Below are 21,321 nucleotides of genomic sequence, written 5' to 3' on the forward strand. Positions count from 1 at the left end.
CAGGAGTGAGTCTTTTTATAGAAAATCATCACAAATTTGCCCTAAGGAACTATAAAAATGCATTATACTAACAAAGGGAATAGGACAGGGTTACACAATAATTTGAATTTCATTTTGTATTTTAAAATTGTTTGTATAAATTTCTCATTAATTGTCTTAATCTAATGTTCATTGTTGATGACATTAATAAATTTATTGTTTATCATAACTTATAAATCCACTAGAGGATATTAAAAAATGAAGCTGGATCTAATCTTACCCAATTTTTGTTCTTTTGAAAACATTCTTGGTGTTAATTCAAACCTGTTTTGACCAAATTCTGATAGTTCTCGTGATTGAAAAAAAAAAATTGCTCTCTGGAAGATTAATACTGATAGTTTGTGGTCAAGTAGTTGAAGACAGGAAAAGGAATAGAAGAAACAGAAAAGAGGGTGAGTTCAGTTAGGACCTGCCATAGATTGAGCAAATTTAGGAACTGTGGGAAGACACAAAGCAAAAGTTTATCTGTAGGTCACAGGATAAGATCTGTTAACTGTGTTTGACTATGTTAGGAAGCGATAAATGCTAAAAACCACCACATATGTCCATTGGCATTACTGGCATTCTGTATTGTATTTGATACAAAATTATATTCCTGAAAATTTAATTGATTTAAGCTATTTGAGGTAATCTAAAGAAGCTAACCAATGGCTTACATTTGTAATGTTTTTAGGTTTTATTTCTGTAAATTAATTCTAACCAGTTGCTACAACTAGACAATATTAGAAGAAATAAAATAAAAAATATCTATGCCACCATCTTAATTATATTATCTGATATTTAAAAATGTTTTCAACAAAATTAATTTAAGTTATTCATGAGTACTAGAAAGGAAGTAACATAACTTTATAATAAATACAATTCATTATTTGGCACAACATTCTATTAAAACATATTCTCTGAATGAGCGGGACTATTAAAGAGTTGGCAGTATCCTTGAAAGAGCTTGGCTGGAATTCAGAAGGAAATGAGTTTTTTCAAGAACATAATCTTATTATATACTTCAGAGATAACTTGTTTCTGAAAACAATCTTAAGGGGAAAATGAAGCACCAAGATATTATAAGGTCTTACAAAACAAGGAAGTGATAGATGATTTCATCTATCTGATTTCAAAGTGACTATTTTATGCCATTACCCCAATGGATAAAACTCTCATATATTTTTTAACTTCCTTTGATACTGAGCTACTATTAACCATGCAACAGCTTTTTAAGATGCATATTATTTTAAGTGACTCGTTTTCTGACGTAGTACATGGGAGTACAGACAGCTCTAAAGCAAAATCGCATACCCTAAAAGGGTCTTAGGAAAGAAGAAATGGGAGATATTTAATTTTCCTTTCAAATAGCTCCAACTCAAAAATCTTACTGGTTTGTGTGTATGTGTCATATTTGACAAATTCAATCATCAGACCCTAATTCCATTGTATTAATATATTTATATGCTTATCACATGAATGCAATGCTTACAGAGGTTTTTTCTTTTATTTCTTCTTTTTTTTTAAAAAAAGAAGAAAGGTATTTGGAAATGCAATGAAAAAGTATTGGGAAATATATTAATTGGGAATATATTAATTATTGGAAAATATATTAATCCTTTGGGTTTCTCAAGTGGTACAATCACAGATCAGAAGCTTCATTCTTTTAATAATGATATTACAATCTTTCACCATACAGATAATTGTAATACTAATTCAAAATCAGTAATACTAATTTTCCTTAGAAAACTCTCAACTAACCAATCATTAATACGCATTAATTTGATAGAGTCATTTTTCTGAAGGACTTGTTAGTGTAGGTATATGTGTAGTGTTACTGTCGTAGTCTGCAACAAGGTATTGATTTGAATATGTTATAGCGCCTTTGTCTCCTGATATCTAGTACAGAATTTACAGGCTCTTCAAAGTATAGGACAACTAAAGTCATTAATTTAAAAGTCACATGTTCATTAGTCAGTAATGTGCATATATATTTAAAGCTCGAAGGTCCATCTTACATATCTCAATAGTGCTGATACAGCATTAAACAAATACAACACAGCTTGAAAACAGGCTGAAATGTTAAAAGGGGGCCAATCGCCTGAAGTATTCAAGGCAAAACAACTGACTATTGCAGTAAAATTATACATTGATTTGGTAAATAAAATGGAGGAAGTCAACTATTCCTTTACATAATATCTTTTTAAGGTTAAAAAAAATTCCAGAGACCTTTCAAATGTAATTTTGATAGAGTGTCCGGGTTCAGCTTCAATCACCCACTCACAATTCAGAGAGTCTTTATAGTACCCTGGCCATCCCGGAGAGAGGATCAGTCCGCTGGGAGCTGAGAAATGGCCACCACATGGAGCTGAGGAATGAAGTCAGAGAGTGAAAATAGAGCTTTCAGAACAAGTTGCAGGAGCTATTCCCAGTACTATGATTTGCACAGCGAATCTCGCCATAGACTTATTAAATGCTTCTTTATAATTTTTTTAAAGTAAATTGCATTCAGTCCTTCTACTATTTAATGATTATTTTCCTTAAAAAAGTAAATTACTTTTTAAAAATATGGCATAACTAAAAGAATAATAAAAACGGCATAGCTACCTACTTAGCATGTCAGAAAAACTAATCATTCAAGTCCCCCAATAATATCCCATAAATACATTCTTGTGCCTCTATCATCCTTCTCATCTTCAAAGCTTAGGGAAAAAAATATGTTAGTTTGTGTCTCTCATTTTCTGATTTACATTTCCAAACACTGCTAATTCATGCTACACTATCTAAAACATTAATTTTCCTTTTTTCCAAAGTCCCTATTACTGTTTAGGCCGTCATTGATTCATTGACCTTCTCTGACTTCCCATCTGCTAATGGCTCTCTTGCTTCAGTCCAGCTTTCAGAATGTTCTTCAAATTAAGTTTCATCACACCATTCCCCATCCTAGACATGTATTATTATCCCTTCCCTTTTAGCATCCAGGTTATTGAATACTTATCAAGTATTCAATCTTCTGCTTTTCCCTACACTCACCATTGAAACCATAATGATAGCACTGTAATTCCAGTAACAACTTGATTAGGTCTCTTCGTGTAAACAGCTCATTTTGTAGATAAACGAAGTTCTGAGAAGAGCAACTTGCTGAAGTTCACAAGATTTGAAAGTCTCCAAAGTACTTTCAAGTCTGTTTTTACAAAATGAACCCCAAAACCTGCCCTGTACCATTATTCCCTGTAGTATTGGTAAATGAAACTACCATCCATGGGGTTGCATAAGCCAGAGAGCTATAGCAGTCATCTTTCTTACTTCCGTTATCCTTCCATTTACTCACTTATCCAATCCAGTCCAGAGCTCATATATATTACTGATTTCAGAGAAGAAGGGAGAGGGAGACAGAGATAGAAACATCAATGATGAGAGAAAATCACTGACTGGCTGCCTCCTACTGGGGATTGAGCCTGAAACTCGGGCATGTGCCCTGACAGGATTTGAACCATAATCTCCTGGTTCATAGGTTAATGATCAACCACTGAGCAACACTGGCCAGGCCCAAAGCTCACTCTTATTTCTGTATCTCTATAGCCTGTAGCTGCCATAATAGTTTAAATTACCATCATCACATTCCATGGAGTAAACCCTCCTAACTGACGGTCCTAAGAGGTCTCTTCATTCACATTAGCTATCCTCCAGACTAGAGCCAATGTGACTTTTTAAAACCACAAATCTGACTATGCCCTTCAGTGGTGTCTTTCTGTGTTGATCAGTAAGGCCCTACATGATCAGCTGTTGCTTACTCTCTAGCCTAGACTCTGACCTTCTCCCCTTCCCTCTGCACCCAGCTACGTTAGTCTGCTCTGTACCTTCAGGAGGGACACACAGTAAAAAATGGAGTACAAGTGGACTTGAATTGTTGAAAATTATTCAGGAAGAAAAAAAAATCAAGTGTATATCAGCTTTTCAACACATTGGAAATCATTCCCAATGACCTCCCATGTTGTATTTTTATTTTCTTTAAATCCTTCCATTTAAACTATCCCCTATGTTTCTATTTTTTGTTGTTTACATGTTTCTTTCTGCTTTACCTTACAGAATTTATAAAAACTGATTTCTCCAGACGTTATTTTGTACTTTTTCATTCTTCAAATAATTTGGTGTAACCCAAAGAAAATAGAAAATAGTTATAAAGTGTCCTAGAAATCAAGCATTACTGAACAATGTCAATTTGAAAGCAAATTATGTAAAATTGCCAAAATTTATTATTTGTATGAGAAAAAAAATCCTTTCATATAAAACTAAACTCTCCTCCTTAGTAGAATTGAATTATTTCTTAAAAGACTTTTAAAGGAGACCATTTTTTATTTACTTTTTATTATAATGACTCATAATTAGGTTTCCTATAGGGTTATTATGCATTTCAAAAATGAAATTATGTGCATAATAGTTATTTACATTACTGAATGTTAAATGACAGAGTATTTTAGTGAGAGAAGGTCCTGGAAATATGGAGAGTTTCTGACAAAAATTCTTGGTAAGTCTTGGACTCCCCAAGAGGGTGTGACACCTAAGAGAGATGCTCAGTGAAGTCAGTCAGGAAAGTCTCGCCATCACACTGATAAGCAGGGACATGGCAGGGAAATGAGCACATGGAGATGCCATGGCAGCAGCAGCAGAGTATGGAGTGGACAAAATGCAGGGCAGAATAAGGAGACACCAAGTGTAAACTAAACATTCAAGAAAGAGAAAAAAAGAAAACGCCAACTATAGCCTTAATAACAACACAAATAGAAAGGCAATAACTTAGTTGCCCAAACCTTACAATTTTATCATATCCATGTACTGTTTATATTATACTAGAAGCCCGGTGCACGACATTCATGCACTGGGAGAGGCGGTTGGAGGCCTCAGCCCAGCCTGTGCCCTCTCACAGTCCAGGACCCCTCACTCCTTAGAGTCTGCCTGCTCGCTGCTCCTTAGCACTGCCACAGAGGCAGGAGAGATTCCCGCCACAGCTTCTGCACTTGCCAGCCGTGAACCCAGCTTCTGGCTGAGCAGTGCTCCCCCTGTGGGAGCACACTGACCACCAGGGGGCAGCTCCTGCATTGAGCGTCTGCCCCCTGGTGGTCAATGTGCATCATAGCAAACAGTTATTCCACTGTTTGGTTGATTTGCATATTAGGCTTTCATTATATAGGATGATTAATAATTTTCTTTAGATACACTTTTATTTTAGCTTAAATGACCTCTTTGGACTTGGCCTAAGCATGCATACATACATACATACATACATACATGCATACTAATATAGATCTTGCTTTCTCTTTTCTTTTGATGCTTATATAAATTGGAAATCAGATGTCTGAGATTATGATTGAGAGAGTCGAGTCAGTTAGAACCCACATAATAAGTCATGAAGGGGGTATCTTGACCTCGATATTTTTGGAAGGGGATGTTGAATCTTTTCCTCCTTAACTAGAGCTCCAAATTGTCAATTCCAAAACAAATGGAAAGTTTCCCTTATACCTTGTTATGCATTTTGTTTTTCTTGTCAGGGATGTTACAATGATAACAATATTCAAAATATTATGTCTCTACCAGGAAGGGACAACTTGTTTTCATTAGTCTTAACTCAGTGTCTTAATTAAATCAACAGCTTTGAGCCAATAGCATTTATCCAACTCTTCCAACATATTTTATTGAATGTAATCCTCTTTATCTTTAAAGCAGCCCAGTGAATGTATTATGTCCTAATTATATTCAAGAACATGACCATGTAATCCAGAAGGCCAGTATTTCATTTCCATTTTTGTTGAGGGGATTGTTTTAGATCAAAGAGGGCATTGCTGGCTACAGTTCAAAGGGCGTAAAAGACAAAGAACCAAATAAAAAGAAGAGCAGCAGATAGTATACATGCATCAGAGCCTCTGAGTCCCAGAGGAGAAATGACTATGAAGAAATTAATCCCTGGTAATAAGTGAACTGAACAACAAACCAATTTTACTGAAATGAATAGTAATAAGAACAGAAGCAGGAGACCAGTTTGGAACCTATCAGAGTAAACAAGGGCTGGTATGATGATTGCTGATACCAGGCTGTCAGCAATGGAGGAAGTAAGAAGTAGATAGGTTTTGAATATATTTCAAAGATAGAGCTAAGAGAATTTTCTAATTGATTACATATGGTTGGTTGTTATAGAAAAAAAGGAGTTAGGAATTACTCTAAGAGTTTCAGCCTGAATTACTGGAAAAGGGGAGTGCTATTAATGATGATGGAGAAAGTTTGTGACAGTAGCATGTTTAGAGTGATTGGGGGTGATCAGATCAGTTTCTGACAGAATAAGTTTGAAGAGCCTAAGTGGACACTTTGAGTAGGAAGCCAAATATATGAGTCAGGGAAGAGAACTAACCTGGAGATTTAAATTTGAGAGACATCCATACAGGGATGTTATTTAAAGTTGAAGACTGGATAAAAAGTACTAATAGAGTAAGTGGAAATAGAGAAGAAAAAACATCTGTGAGCTAGCTCTACAACACACACTAGCAGAGATCAAAGACATGAGGAAAAACCAGGAAGAGAAAATAAATGAGCCTGAATAATATATTTAATAAAATGAAATTTAAAAAACATACAACTGCCCTATCTGGTTTATCTCAGTGGCTAGAGCATTGGCCTGTGGACTAAAGGGTCCCAGGTTTGATTCCAGTCAAGGGCACATGCCCAGGTTGCAGGCTCAATTCCCAGTGGGGGGCATGCAGAAGGCAGCTGTTCAATGATTCTCTCTCATCATTGATGTTTCTATCTCTCTCACTGTCTCCCTTCCTCTCTGAAATCAATAAAAATAAATTAAAATCCATAAAATAAAATATTAAAAAGAAAATATACAACTTTTAGGCTTGTATAACTTCTTTTCCCATGAATAATTTTATAGCTTTAAACTATAAGGAGACATTTCATTTTAAAAAAGGTAAATGGTATACAGTTCAGATTTTATAACAAAATAATAAATACAATTTCACCCAACTCTCATTTTTGGTCTGCAAATAAATCCTTCTCATCTTTCAGTCTGTATGAGTACAGTTTAGTAGTATTAAAAATGATATTCACCAATGAATAATAAATCCTCATACCCAGGAACAGTTTTCTTCTGTGACTGAAACAGTGGTAGGAGACAATTTATATCCAACTGTCTTGCTTTTTAAATCAAAAAGTTCTAGATGACTTAGCGCTCTCTGACACCTAGGAAGAGAACTTCTGTGTTTTGCTCTGAGTCTCATGGGATGGTATCTCTTTCAATTTCTTTTGGGATGCATTGGTTGGTTTATTACTGGCAAATACAGAAGCAGCCATTTATAAAATAGAAATACAACTCAGAGGTTAGCTTGAAAATAAGTCAAAAACTTGATGTCTCTCTTCTTTTTGTTTTTAAGACACTGCATAATTTCTCATAATGAATAAAAGATTGTATTTACCAAGCTTCCAAGGAGGCAGAATCTTAACTGAAAACTATTAGGATGGATTAACTAATTTTTCCTGGGGGCAGAGCACAGTGGATTGGGTAGGTCTTATGTTAACCTGAGGGTTAAGTATGGAGGAAAGTTTCTGAATACATAGGAGTAAGGACACAAAACTGAGAAGAAAGAACAGTTTCCTTATGGTAGAATTGTGTGTACAATCATGAGAGAGAAAGATGATGATGCTGCTGATGATTTTTACAAGTATCAGCTGCCTTGAATGGCAAAATAAGGGAAGAGATGGCTAAGAAAGATAAGTCATCCATTTACTGCACCGTATAAAACTATTCTATTCTAATTCTAAAGAAAAACAAAGTAAAAATCTCCATTATTTGTTAATGCTTTTTGAATAACTATAGCTCCTGAATCAAGTCAAACTACACAACTGAGCCACATTAGCAGCTAAATTATTGGTAAATATTGTATTGACAAATGATGGGAAGAAATCAGATACCAGCAGAATAGCAATGCAAACCCAAAGGCTACAGCAGAGATTTACTCTGAGATTGAAATGACAATCTAGGGAGAATGTACAGTTGAGGATAGGGTATGCCAGCTCGACTCTGGGGGCTAGAGGATCAGCCCTGAGCAGTGTTACACAAATTTCCAAAAAGGAGGAACTCAAAAGACTTTCCATGAAATAACTCTCTGGAGAATGGTTCTTGTGAAAGAAGTGCAACCAAATTCTTGGAACATTGGGATGACCAGGGTTTAGTGGCTGCTATTGGATTTCCAAGTAAAGTGACCTTAGTAATCACTAAATCAAGCCATTTCCCTCTTATAACATGCCCTTTCCTACTGTTCATGAGGGACTAAATGGGCTAATGAGAATACTTGTCAGTTGTCAATGATATCCTTCTTATATTATTAATTATTGTAATTATTGTTAAATAAAAAAATATTTACTTATAACTATGTCTCTATAAAAAGTGAGAAATCACACCTCACACTTAGGTAGGTAGTCTGCTTCATCCACTCACCTAATGAGTTTCTGTTACTGCCTTGCTAGTGTAAGCATCTGAGGTCCTGACTACTGATTACAGCATTGGGCAGCAGGCGCTCTCTGTGGACTCAGACCCATCAAAACCTCTTCCTAATGGCAGTCAGCCTCACCATATCGGGGGAATAAACATTCAGAGAAATCTGAGCTCAGTGCAACTTGTTGGAATGATATGTTTGGAATATAAGGTAAACTCAGAAATGGTTAAAAGCTAGACATTCACTAGGAAAAAGTTAGGAACTGATGGGAGGATCAGAAACACCTGTAACAAGTTCATGGCAGGGCGGACTTCTGGCCTATTCACAAAATAACCACAGACTCAAGCTCTCCTACAAAGGGAGTCATCAATCCGGTGAAGCAAACCCCAGAGCTGAGAAAAAAGGATTGAACTGCGGCTGTTCTTAAGAAAGAAAGCCTCAAAATACAGATTTTAAACTAAAAATGGTAAAAAGAGACAATGAAGAAAGAAGCCCAAAGAAGGATGCTCAGATCATTTGAGGTTAGATAATAAGGCAGGCTCAGCTCTTTGGATTGGCCTTTGTTCAGGCAGAATGTAGGTGGCAAAAACTAATGGGCTTCCCAAAGTCCAATAAGACGGCCTCTCTGAGTGGGTCAAATATTTTTCCTAAAATTTTGCCTTTTATATAGCAGTTCTGGTCACAAGGAAAATTCCAGTGACTAGAAATCTTCTGGGATTTTCCTCATTGATAAAAGGATTCCAGGATTTGAGGGTCAGGAGTGGCTCCACTTTGCTTCACTCGGTGCAGTAAAGGAAATCTAGTTCCCACTAATCCCTTGACAAAGATAATAAAGTGAAAGCAGCATTTTATCCAGGTGTCAGGACATACAGACACTACACACATATACAGGTGAGAAGAGAAATAAAACTAAATGTGGTTATGTCATGCCTCTTTCCTCCCTTTTCAAAATGTCCCAGAACCTAGGCTGGTAGAAGGGACTTTGAAAAACGCAATCTGGGTGAGCCCGGCAGTGCCCTCAGAGGCTGCTGAAAGTCATGCTGTCCACATTCTGAGAAAGAGAAGGGTGTGGGAAGAGGAATTCCAAGGGAGAAGGTTGTAAAGAGAAAAATTTCACTTTCTGGATTTAGTGAGGGGGCTCACAGGTGCCCAACAGGGGGCATGGGCTGTGTTGAAGAGAAAAATAGATGAGTGTAAGGGCAGCAGGGCCATGATGAGACTCCCAAGCAAGAAAGGAAGAGTGTTTATGCAGCTGTAATGAGTGGGAGACTTTAGTGGAGAGAGATTTTTAGGAAATGTTCTAGGTGGCACATCACAAAAATCCCTGTGCCAGGAGATCTGGGATAACCATCTACACCATTCCTCATGGCTCTGGGATGTATCTTTGAAGGGGACACCAGGCAGAGACTGGCCCCAGATAGAGCCCATTATATTTGGGCTACAGTCCAAGCATGATAGGGGTCCTTGACTGTCACCTGCCTCAGTGAGGCTGACTGTGGAATTCAAAGTCAATGATTTCAATGCTGATCACAGTGATTCATGTATTTTGTTTTCCATTAGCAAAACGGAAATATCACAAGGCTTTAATAAACAGCTAATCTTTGATCCTCATGAGAAAATTTGATCAACCCATCCTAGAGGAAGATTAAAATTTTAACAAAGATAGGCTAAATCTATCCTTAGTTTCACATCACTGTTGAACTTCAGGTCAGTGAATAAAAACATAACCCAATTCTGTTCAACAATCTGAAATTAATCTAAGTGTAGCTGTGGGATCATAGAACTGAAACATATTATGATCTCATATTTCCCTTTGGTCTAAACAATCCTTATTAAAGGACTAGGGCAAATAAAAAGTTTCCTTTCACTTTTCTCAAAGATTTTCCACAGTTTTAAGGTTGAAGACTGGTTGACATGAGTGAATCACTCATTTGGCAATATGTCTACATTTCTAGATAATTGAGATAGAGAGGAACTGTAGGGAGAGGGCGATATTTGAGTGGGTTGAAGCCCTGGATTTCCTTATGAAAATATTTTATACTGATCTCCCTTGCTCTATGAATTCCAATTAAAACAAATAACTTCCTACTTTTTAACTTTAACACACAGCAATCCATACACATAGGTAACTTTTTTTTTTAAATCCTCATCCGATGATATGTTTTTCATTGATTCAAGACAGAGAAGAAGGGAGAGAGAGAGAGAAACATCAGTCAGTTGCCTCCCACATGTGCCCTGGCTGGGAGTGGAACCCACACCTTTCAGTACAGCCTACCGGACAGGGCCACATATGCAACTTCTAATGATGCATTTGGTTTTGGAATGGTTTGTGTAAAGATAATAAAATGTAAGTAGAAATTTATTTTCATGAATCAGAACAAGTAAATATGTATTTTATTTATGTAAAATATTCTATATAATGATAACAAAAAAAGTTTCAGCAAAAACATGAAGCATGTATTGGAGGCAGTGATAATGCTTTAAATGAAAAACTATAATAAATGATAAGCAAACCTTTTCTGTCAAAATATGGACTACCTGAAGAACCAAGAAAACAGGCAGAGGGCTCCCAGACATAGTTCTCAGTGGAAGTGGAAGCGGCTGTGAGGAAGGCTGGGGAATGGCGAAGGGGGAAGGGGTGATTTATAAAAAAAGAAAACGAAAACTTAGTGAAAAAGAATCTTTCTAATAAAAATCTCAAGCTTTTGTTGTTAGCACCTAAGTAGAACTGAGGCAAAGCTAAAGGAATTCTTTACAAACCTTAATTAGAATCTAAGAAAGGAAACTCCTCTTATTTATACAGGAGTTGACAGCAGTCTGCTTTACTGGGAGGGAACTGGCTCCAAACAGGACCAGGAATACGGCGAATGCCGGGGTCAGGGTGCTTCCAGCCCACCATGATTCTGCCTTTTCGGCTTCAACCTTATCCTGAGTGATGTCCCTACCTCAGTGCTCGATCTAGAACTTGGCAGGTCAGCCAACTGCGTGTAACTTCACTCACATGCAGAAGAAAAAGATTCTTTCCTTCAGAAACTCTTATAAAAGTTCTTGTTAGGATTTCTGAGGGTCCTACTGGCCTATGACCAATGATAGTTCTAAATATTTTGTTTTTCTTATTTTTAAACGTTTAATACCGTTAGTTTTTCACAGTGAAAATGATCACTGAAATTGCTTTCTCATATTAAGCAGCAATTCATAAAATGATTTGTTGTATCAACCTCATTATTTGTATCTCTCCGTGCAGCCAGGCACCAAGCAGGGGACGAACACTAAAGTTAGGCAATGAGCCTCAACAATGACCCTGAGGTGGCCTCTGTGCCTGTCCACTGGGACTGTAAACAGCTCCCAGTGTGGGGAGGGGGAGGCACAGATTGAGTCACCTCTGAGCTGAAGTGGCTTCCCATTGGCTAAGGGATAATTCTGAATCTGCTTAGCATTGTTTATGAAGCAGGTCGTACTCCTGACCCCACTGGTTACTCATCAAACCCTGTTCTCCACTCCATTCACATGGACCCAGTGCTATTTCTTCTGCCTGAAACACCTTTCTCCCTCCTCCCACTTTTCCTTCAAATACTAACGTAGGATTTCCTGACTGATTCCCCAAGTCTGGTTCAGGAACTGTGCTAAAATAAGAAATGAATTAAGGGGCAAAGAATGTTGAGCAAAATTAAACAATACTTTCCATTTTCCCTTTTTATTTCAGTCCTTTATTGTGCAAATCCATTGCGTTTGTAAAACAAAATAGCACATTCATACCCCTTGGCAAGGCAGCCCCTACTATAAGCCTATAATATTTGAGGTTTGGAGAACAGTGAAGTCATCTCGTTTGCCCCCTCCCGCACCCCAGGTATTAGAAATGAGAAAGGCATTAGAAAAGGAGGGAGGAAATTAAAGGGGCTAATAGGAAAACATAATCGCATGTCTGGATTACTTTATCATGAGACATTATGAAATGTTCAGTCAATGAAACTCAGCATGTATAGATAAAGGCTGTATTACTCAATTAAGTCTGCTATACTTCTGAATAGTACACAATGAATATTCTCAATTTATCAGCTAGGAACTGAGAACATACAGGTTGCATTGTTAATTTGGGCACAGGTAAAAATAAAAATTGAGAAAGCAAGAAAAAGAAGAAAACATTAAAATATTATCATCTAATCATTACAGGGTGATTTATTAAAAGGTGCTTTTTGGTTATAGTTCATCAATATCTTAGTAAAAGCTCTACTATATCTTTTTTTTAATAAAATAGATTTATAACCGTAAGTATGAGAGTGGAAGGAAAATAGTAGAATTTAGGATGTTAATTCCTACTGTGATAATTCTTAAATAAAGCCCCCGCCCATATTCCTATAGATCCTAAATTGATATACTATATATACTTGAAGTATTTTATTTTTTCCTATGATCATCCTTCATTCTTACTAATATAATTTATGACTTTATATGAGTATATATATTCAAAGATATATACTTCCAAACATTATATATAACACATATATATTGTCCTGAACTTTCTTGACTACATTTTATTGGGCCAATTAAATGGGGAAAAAAATAGCAAACCATGCCTACAAAAATTATAAATTTTAAATAATGGCTGCATTAGCATAAATTTATTGTAATTAATAATAGCACATTTTGAAAATTAAGTAAGTTTATGCTAAAAATGGTTAAAATACTAAAAAATAATGAGTAGAACTATGTAAAGTATAATATACTATAACTATAAAGTATACTAAAGAGAATGTTCACATGCAATCAATATTTACCATTTATTAACGTGCATCTTTTCCTAAGAGCTCTTTTTAAAGGAAACTTCTAAAATGTTTCTAAAAATTATTTTAACATAGAAAATTAAAAGTGTAATTTATTTAATTACTATATGTATAATGTATAAAACTCATATTTCAAGAAAAAGTCCGCAACAGTTCTGGAAGAACAATGCATTTCCTGTTATAGTCTCTAGTGCATAATCATGATGGCGTTATATTTTTCATTGGCCATTGTTATATTTTTCATTGGCCATTGTGCTTACCTCCACATCTTGGGATTGGTCCACTCCACATCACTTTTCCATCCATGAGAATACATGTGATTGTTTCCGTTCCCTGGGTTTTAATAAATCCTTCTTCACAAATGACTGAAATCGAACTTCCCAATTGAAAGTTGTCCCCAAACCGCCTTGCGTTGATTGGTATTCCAGGATCAGGACACTCATTATGCCCAAACGCTTGAGAACAGCAAACAGAAACACACAGTATGAGAGAATCGTTTGTGTACTTGGGGTGAGTAAAAGTGATTTTAAAAAAAGTTATGTTTATAGCTAGAAAAGCCTTCATTTAAAAAATAAATACATAAAAATGGGAGGCTCTGCCCAATCTGTAATGTGCAATAGTAGTGATGGCTTTAAAATGTTAGTTTCGTAAGATTTCAAAATAGAACTGTTTCTGCTTATTTCCGGACACTATTAGGCTTAGTCTATGCTAAAATTTTCAGTAAAAGCTAGTCAGGATTCCAGCAAATGTGAATACGGAACAGGTTAACTCTAAACCATTGCAGACTTTTCTTAGGAGCCACTGTTTGGAATGAAGGAACCGTCTCATTGTGGGAATTAAAGTGAAATGTTTCAATCTAGCATGAAGGTCTTACAAGTTCTTTATCATTTGCCGTATGTCACCTATTTTCTGCCAACTAGGAAAAGGGAAAAAAGATAACTCTTTGTAATTACCATGTTTTAGGCTCTCTGATAGGAGCTTTAGGAATGGTATTATCTCATTTAACATTTAGAATGGCCTGCTGAGCCAAGTATCACCACTGCCCTTAAATTAATCCTTCGTCGTGTTGCTTCCTGCCATGTGAATTTGTCTCAGGGACTATAATTCTGGGCTGTTGTTATCTGTTAATGTCTCCTACTAGTTTATAAATATTTCAAGAAAAGTTCTATCTCCCTTTTAATAACAGAGCAAAACTTGTGATATATAGTAGGTTTGAGGTTATGCTTATAAGACTTAATAAGTGAACATACTGGCTGATATAACAATGATATTTGAAACATATTCCCTTAATAGCAGGCCTCCCATACACAGTAGGGATTATGATATGGTTGGCAATCAGGACCCAATGAACATCCCCGGCCCAAGTATGTGTATAACTTGCTCAAGTTTCCTCATCTATGGAAGAAGAGAGCTGGTTTGCATGATTTCTGTCTAGCTCAGCTTTGTAGAAATATGTTATAGGGAAAACATGAACTTACTGTTGTAGGTGATGTTGAAGCCACGTCCTGACATTGAGTGGTCAGCTTGAAATTCCAGCCGCAGGATATGACTGTTACTAGTAAGATGGGAGGGCACCTCAGCCCCGGTGAAGGTTCCGAGAATCGGGGAGTCTGGAGAGTCACCGTCTTTAACAGCAAGGAAGTCAAACTGAGATTCCAGATCAAAGTCATTAAAAGAAAGGTGGATCCGACTCCCTGGGTCAGAGATTATTGTCCAGATGCAGTTTAGATTATTCCCATATCCTTCCGGGTAATCAGGAGAAAGGACTGTTCCCATAGGTGCGGTGAAGTTAGAGAGGCAAGGGACTGTGAAAAGGAGATTATTAAATAGAATAAATGTTAAAAAGTCATATTTTACCTTATATGCTACAATCATGATAATCAATTACAGCTTGAAAAATACTAACAATTTAAAATATCTTATAAGACAGAAAATAAAATTTACCTTTTTACATATTAGAAATGGCAACTAGTATTTTAGCTAATTGTATGCTAAAATATGCACAAAAATACAATTGGAGCAATAACAGCTATTTATTTAGACATTTATGATGTTTGTGTTAGAATGCTGTGCAATTTTGGTCCTGTACTTAAAAATAATACTAGAGAAATATTTTGAGACATCATAGAAAGCAATATGCTTATGAAATAATTGAAGGCAACAAAATATTTTGTGACTATTAATAGAAATGGGATGGTGTAGCCCAGAGAAAATTTGTAATAAGAGTGGTATTGGTGAGTTTCATTCTTACCATGTCAAGGGATGCTCTGATAGTTTATAACACAGATAAGGAAATACATTAACTTTTATAATTGCCACCCCTGTGGTTAACACTGGAAAAACAAGTAAACTCTCACACTATACTAAGTTGAAGTACCCACCCACTTCCAGTTTTCCTTTTTTAACTTTTAAAATCATCTGACCTAAAGGTTCACATAGAATATTTAGAAATCAAAAGGAGGATTAAAAAAATAGAAAAGTAAATGATCACACAGAGGAAATCAGTTAATATAATGATGCATTTTCTTCCAGTTTTTATTACATGTTTTTAACAAAATTGAATTCATACAATTTTGCACCAAATTTTATTTACAAAGGGTAAAAATGCCTCAAAATATTTTGCTAAATTTCTGCCTAGAAAAGTTGTATTAATTTATACTGAAATGTAACAAATATATTAGTAAGTACAATACCCCTACCAGCATAAAAGGGTGTGACTATTTTACCTTTCTTATTTGATAGAAAAATGACCAATTTCTATCGCTTTACAGAAATAAAAAAAGATTATTTTATATCTAAATGTATGTAGTTTATGTAAAATATGTAAAAAGAATAATCAAAATATATAAATTATAAAATTTATCATTTTTATATATACTATTTAATTTCAATTTGCTTTTTCCGTATGTAATTATGTTAGAAGTTAAAACCAAGACTTGGAAACTGAGAACCACTGGACTGAATCCAGACTGCAAATGTGTTTGGTTTATTCTTTTCTTATGCCTACAGAAAAAATAAAATCACCTTTAAATTCATCATATTTCATACTCAAGGGGAAAAAATCTGGAGTTCTAACTTCTCTAATGCATTACAATTCCCTATCACTTCTTGTTCGCTTTTCACACTCTGACCTGACTGCATCCTGAAATCATTGATTCTATAGCCTTGATCTAAGTTAAGGGTCAGCAAACTTTTTCTGTGAAGGGACAGATAGTAAATGTTTGCCTATACAATCCACGTGGTCTCCTTTGTAACTACTGAACTCTGCCACTGCAAACAGGAAAGCAGCCATGAACAACAGATAAGTGAAAGTAAGTGGCTATGTTCCCACAAAACTTTATTTACAAAACCAGGATTCAGGCTAGATTTGACCACAGTCCTCAGTTTGTCAATCTCTGATCTAAATGATCCCCACCTGGAGCAAGAGCTGTCCAAACTCTACCACTCTAATCTCATCAGAAAGATAGGTAGAAGTCTATATAACATAGTAGTCCCCATATCCTCGGTTTCATTTTCCAGATTTCCATTATCTACGGCCAATCTTGGTTTGAAAATATTAAATAGAAAATTCCAGAAGTGAACACTCTATAAATTTTAAATTGTGGGTCACTATGAGTAAACTTCATGAAATCTCATCAGTCCTGGTCCATCCAGCCAGGGATGTGAATCATCCATTGTCCAGCTCTCCACACTGGTATATGCTGCCCACCCATTAGTCACTGAGTAAGTAGCCTTCTTGGTTATCAGATACATTGTCTAGGAATTAGTATCATAGTGCTTGTGTTCAAGTGGCCCTTATTCCACTTCATAAGGAACCCAAAGCACAAGAGTGGTGATGCTGGCAATACAGATACACCAAAGAGAAGCCATAAAGTGCTTCCTGTAAGTGAAAAGGTGAGAACAATACAATATTTTGAGGGAGAGACTACATTCACTTTTATCACATGCAATTATATGTGACCACTTTTCTATTTTATTATTAGTTACTAGAGGCCTGGTGCACAAATTCATGTGCGGGTGGGGTCCCTTTTCTTGCTGGTGATGGGGCAGACGGGGGCAGGGGGCGGCTGTCTGGGGGAGGGGCCGTGAGAAGTTGGTAAGCCAGGCCCCCTCCATTGGGGCAAAATGGAGGAAGGCACCATGAGAGGTTGGTCAGCAGTGGGGGGGAGGGCTGCAGGAGGTTGGCTGGCTGCTCCCCCACCCTCATCGGGGCTGATCTGGGGGGCTGGCCAGGGGGAAGGACCACAGGAGGTTGGCTATGGGAGCACACTGACCACCAGGGGGAAGCTCCTGCATTGAGTTCTGCCCCCTGGTGGTCAGTGTGCATCATAGCGACCGGTCGACCAGTTGTTTGGTCCTTCAGTGGTTTGGTCGCTTAGGCTTTTATATATAGAGATTTCCATCTCTTATTTTGCCTAATTTATTGATTAAGCTTTATCATAGCTATTCTATATAATAAAAGCTCAGCGAGCGAACGGAGGAAGGACCAGAACAACCGGTCGACCAATCGCTATGACATACACTGACCACCAGGAGGCAAACACTCAATGCAGTAGCTGCCTTCTGGTGGTCAGTGTGCTCCCACAGTGGGAGCACCGCTTGGCTGACCGGGATGAGCAGTGCTCCCATAGCAGGCCAATCCCCGCAGGCCACACCCCCACTAGTGCATGAATCCTGTGCACCAGGCCTCTAGTATATCTATAAAAGACAGTATATATATATATATATAGCATTTGATACAGCCCATTGTTTCATGCACCCACTGAGAGTCCTTGGGACATATCATCCTTCAGATAAAGGGTGCTACTATAGTCTAAATCAGGGGTGGGCAAACTTTTTGACTCGAGGGCCACAATAGGTTCTTAAACTGGACCGGAGGGCCGGAACAAAAGCATGGATGGAGTGTTTGTGTGAACTAATACATGTTAACACTGCTGCTGGTGAAGGAGCGGAGGGGAGAGCAAGAGAACCCTCCGCTCTTTCGGCTCCGCGGGCCGGATAGAACAGCCAAACGGGCTGGATCCGGCCGGCAGGCCATAGTTTGCCCATGGCTGGTCTAAATCCTTAATTATATTAGACTAGAGGCCCGAAGCACCAAATTTGTGCAAGGGGCTTGGCCCTCACAGTCCCAGCTTTGTCCAGAAGGTCATCTGAAAGGACACACAGGTGGTCATTCGGCTGTCCAGTTTAATTAGCATATTACACTTTTATTATTATAGATTCCATTTTTATGTGACTTCCTTTGACCCAGTGTTATATGTCTGTGAGCACCACACTGATTTTATGGTAATAAAATGCTATAGTATCCACATAAACATCTTTATTATCCACATAAATTTGGTATCTACATAAACATATATTCTGGCCTGTTTTTAAAATCTATCTGTATGTCAATACATTAGGTCAAATTCACCAAAAATTTATACTAGAAATTTTAATTGAAATTTCAAAGCAATTTCTATATAATTCTCATATTTAATATAAGGTCTTCTCATTCAGGAACATGGTGTTTATTTTTTTCATTATTTCCTTCCCTAATAAGTTGATTTTTTTTTCTATGAGGTATTTGGTTTTATGTAAGGATTCTTTCTATATTTTTATAACTTTATTTTGTGAATAAATTCTCTTCCAATTACACTTTTAAATTAGCTATTGTTGGTATATAAGAAAAATATTGTCACATATATCAGGATGAAAGATTTAATTTTCTTTAAAATAGTAAAAAGTGTTCTTTACATTTCCAAAGTTATAAAATTTGTTTTAGTTAGCATATTTTAAGTATTTTATTAAATGCATTTTATCATTTATTAAAGCTATATAGTATTATCATTTTTATGTGATATATTACATTAATATGAGTATCCAATATTACACCAACATTATCTCCTTGGAAGAACACCTAGAGCTAAAGATCTTCAAGTTAAAGTCTTTTGAGATATTACTAAGCTTTAGATGCTGCTGATATAATTGAATCAGACTATCTAATGTGTTTTATTCTCCCACAACAGGAACTTCCCAAGGTGATCGTGATTAAAAATGAACACTGTCCCTAAACTGAAAAAGTTCCACTTAGAAGGACCTGTGAAATCTTCCTCTCCTAGATTTCCCAAAGAACAATACAAATATACTGTAACTAGGGAAATTTCTGCCAGATTCTAAAAACACCCATTTTACTGAAATGTAAGGTAAGTTATCATGGCAATTTGTATCTAGAACACTATAATGAGAAAGAGCAATGCATATTTGTTAGTTTCTGTATATTTGTATTTTTTATATATATATCAGGAATTATTTGGCCTGTATTCACTTTAAAAGTTCACTTACACTTTTGAAAGTGTTAAATAATTTTAAAATGTTAAATAATCAACATTTCCAACAATAGAAAATGTATTTTAAAGCATATATTATAATCAGGTAAAATGTAGATCTTTAAAAAAAAAAAAACCCAGGAAATATTAAAGTAAGGTTTGTGCTAATGTCTTTGCAGGAAATACAGGATTTCACAAATAAAAAGCATTAACATTATAAGTTGAATACAGATGAAAAGCCATATTTAAAAACTAGAAAAATTACTTTTACTTTAATGATTATTGGCTTATATGCTTTCATCTGAAAATATTCAAAGTTAAAATTCAAAATTTTTAATATTGCAATCACATGTGGCAAGTTGTATTTGTTGGTAATGAAGACAGTATTTAATTAAACCTAAATGTGCCTCAGTATACAATACAGATTATATTTTTGTTGCAGTTAAATTGGAACATTTTAATGTATTTGAAAAAATACTTTAATCCAAGCATACTATATTTCATAAACATTAATGCATTTTATTCTGTACAATATAAATAAATGGCACATAAATATGCATTAATGTGAGCATCTACAAGCAAAAATAAGTTAAGGCATTGTACACAAAATATAAGCTAGAAATATTTTAAGTTTGTTTGCCACTAAGCATATACTATCTTGTGAAAATAAATGAGTTTATTAGAATTAGTTCAGATGTATAATTTCCATAATAAGTATGCTATCTATAAAGTATAAAGTGCCACCAATAAAGTGTTATGAGAACATGTAATATATACTTTGCAATTACCAAGTAAACTTTGTTGACTTTATTTAAATCTGTAATGAAATTTATAATTTGGCATAAACACATTTGTTAAAGATAGTATCACAAAGTGCTACTCATTCAAAAATAATTACACGGTTCCAGCTCTTTGAAATTAATTACAAAAACAATTATATGCAAGGACAGGGTAACATATGCTATCTGGAAGAAAGCATTTGGTACTCACAGATACAGATGGGTATGTTTGCAGACCATTGGTTATTCTCTTGACAAACAATGGATTTTTCTCCAATTAATTCAAACCCAAACTGGCATTCGAACCTCAGAACATCACGATTAGAAAATCCATCGCCTTCTCTAATTCCATATAAAGGGGTACCGGGATCGCCACAACTTTCTTTTTCAATTTCTGTAAAAATAGATTAGAGTCATTTTCCAAGGGCTTCAGGCATTTGACATCCATACATCCAGTTTAGTTAGTATATGTACACTCTATATAGCTATTTCAGAGAAAAGGATGAAAATTATCTGATATTATTATTATTAATTTGTTTGCTACTCTTTTGGATTGTTTTGATAAAATGATGTAGGAAATAGTGTATTTCTCTGATTTAGGGGAAACTGAGGTTATCAGAGCTATTGTCACTGCTCCTAACAGAACAGTCATGACAAGATTCAGATTTTCTGATTCAGCTGGTGTGGCTCAGCGGTTGATTATGACCCAGAAACCAAGAGCTTGTAGGTTCTTGCAGACTTGATCCCCAGGCCATGCAGGAGGCACCCAATTGATAACTTCCTCTCTCATCGATGTTTTTATCTACCCCTGTCCTTTCCTCTCTCTTTAAAAAATCAATAAAAATGTATATTTGTATACAATTCAGATTTTCTGTCTGTAATGTGTATATACTCATCCATACACACACACATGTACAGAGTGAGGCAAAAGTAGGTTTACAGTTGTGAG

General features: G+C 35.9%; 1 protein-coding gene across 1 annotated transcript in view; it reads right to left on the reverse strand.

Moving 5' to 3' along the window:
* Positions 1-21,321, reverse strand: part of LOC102765647 (CUB and sushi domain-containing protein 3) — a gene marked incomplete at its 5' end in the record, with an annotated part of 698,415 nt that overhangs the window by 334,496 nt on the left and 342,598 nt on the right. Inside the window, 4 exons of the mRNA XM_006755250.2 lie at positions 2,248-2,386; positions 13,546-13,740; positions 14,764-15,090; positions 20,584-20,766. Coding sequence (XP_006755313.1) covers positions 2,248-2,386; positions 13,546-13,740; positions 14,764-15,090; positions 20,584-20,766 — 844 coding nt within the window. The remainder of the gene's footprint in view (positions 1-2,247; positions 2,387-13,545; positions 13,741-14,763; positions 15,091-20,583; positions 20,767-21,321) is intronic.

The sequence above is a fragment of the Myotis davidii genome, unplaced genomic scaffold, assembly GCF_000327345.1.
Source record: "Myotis davidii unplaced genomic scaffold, ASM32734v1 scaffold713, whole genome shotgun sequence".
NCBI classification, from domain to species: Eukaryota; Metazoa; Chordata; class Mammalia; order Chiroptera; family Vespertilionidae; genus Myotis; species Myotis davidii.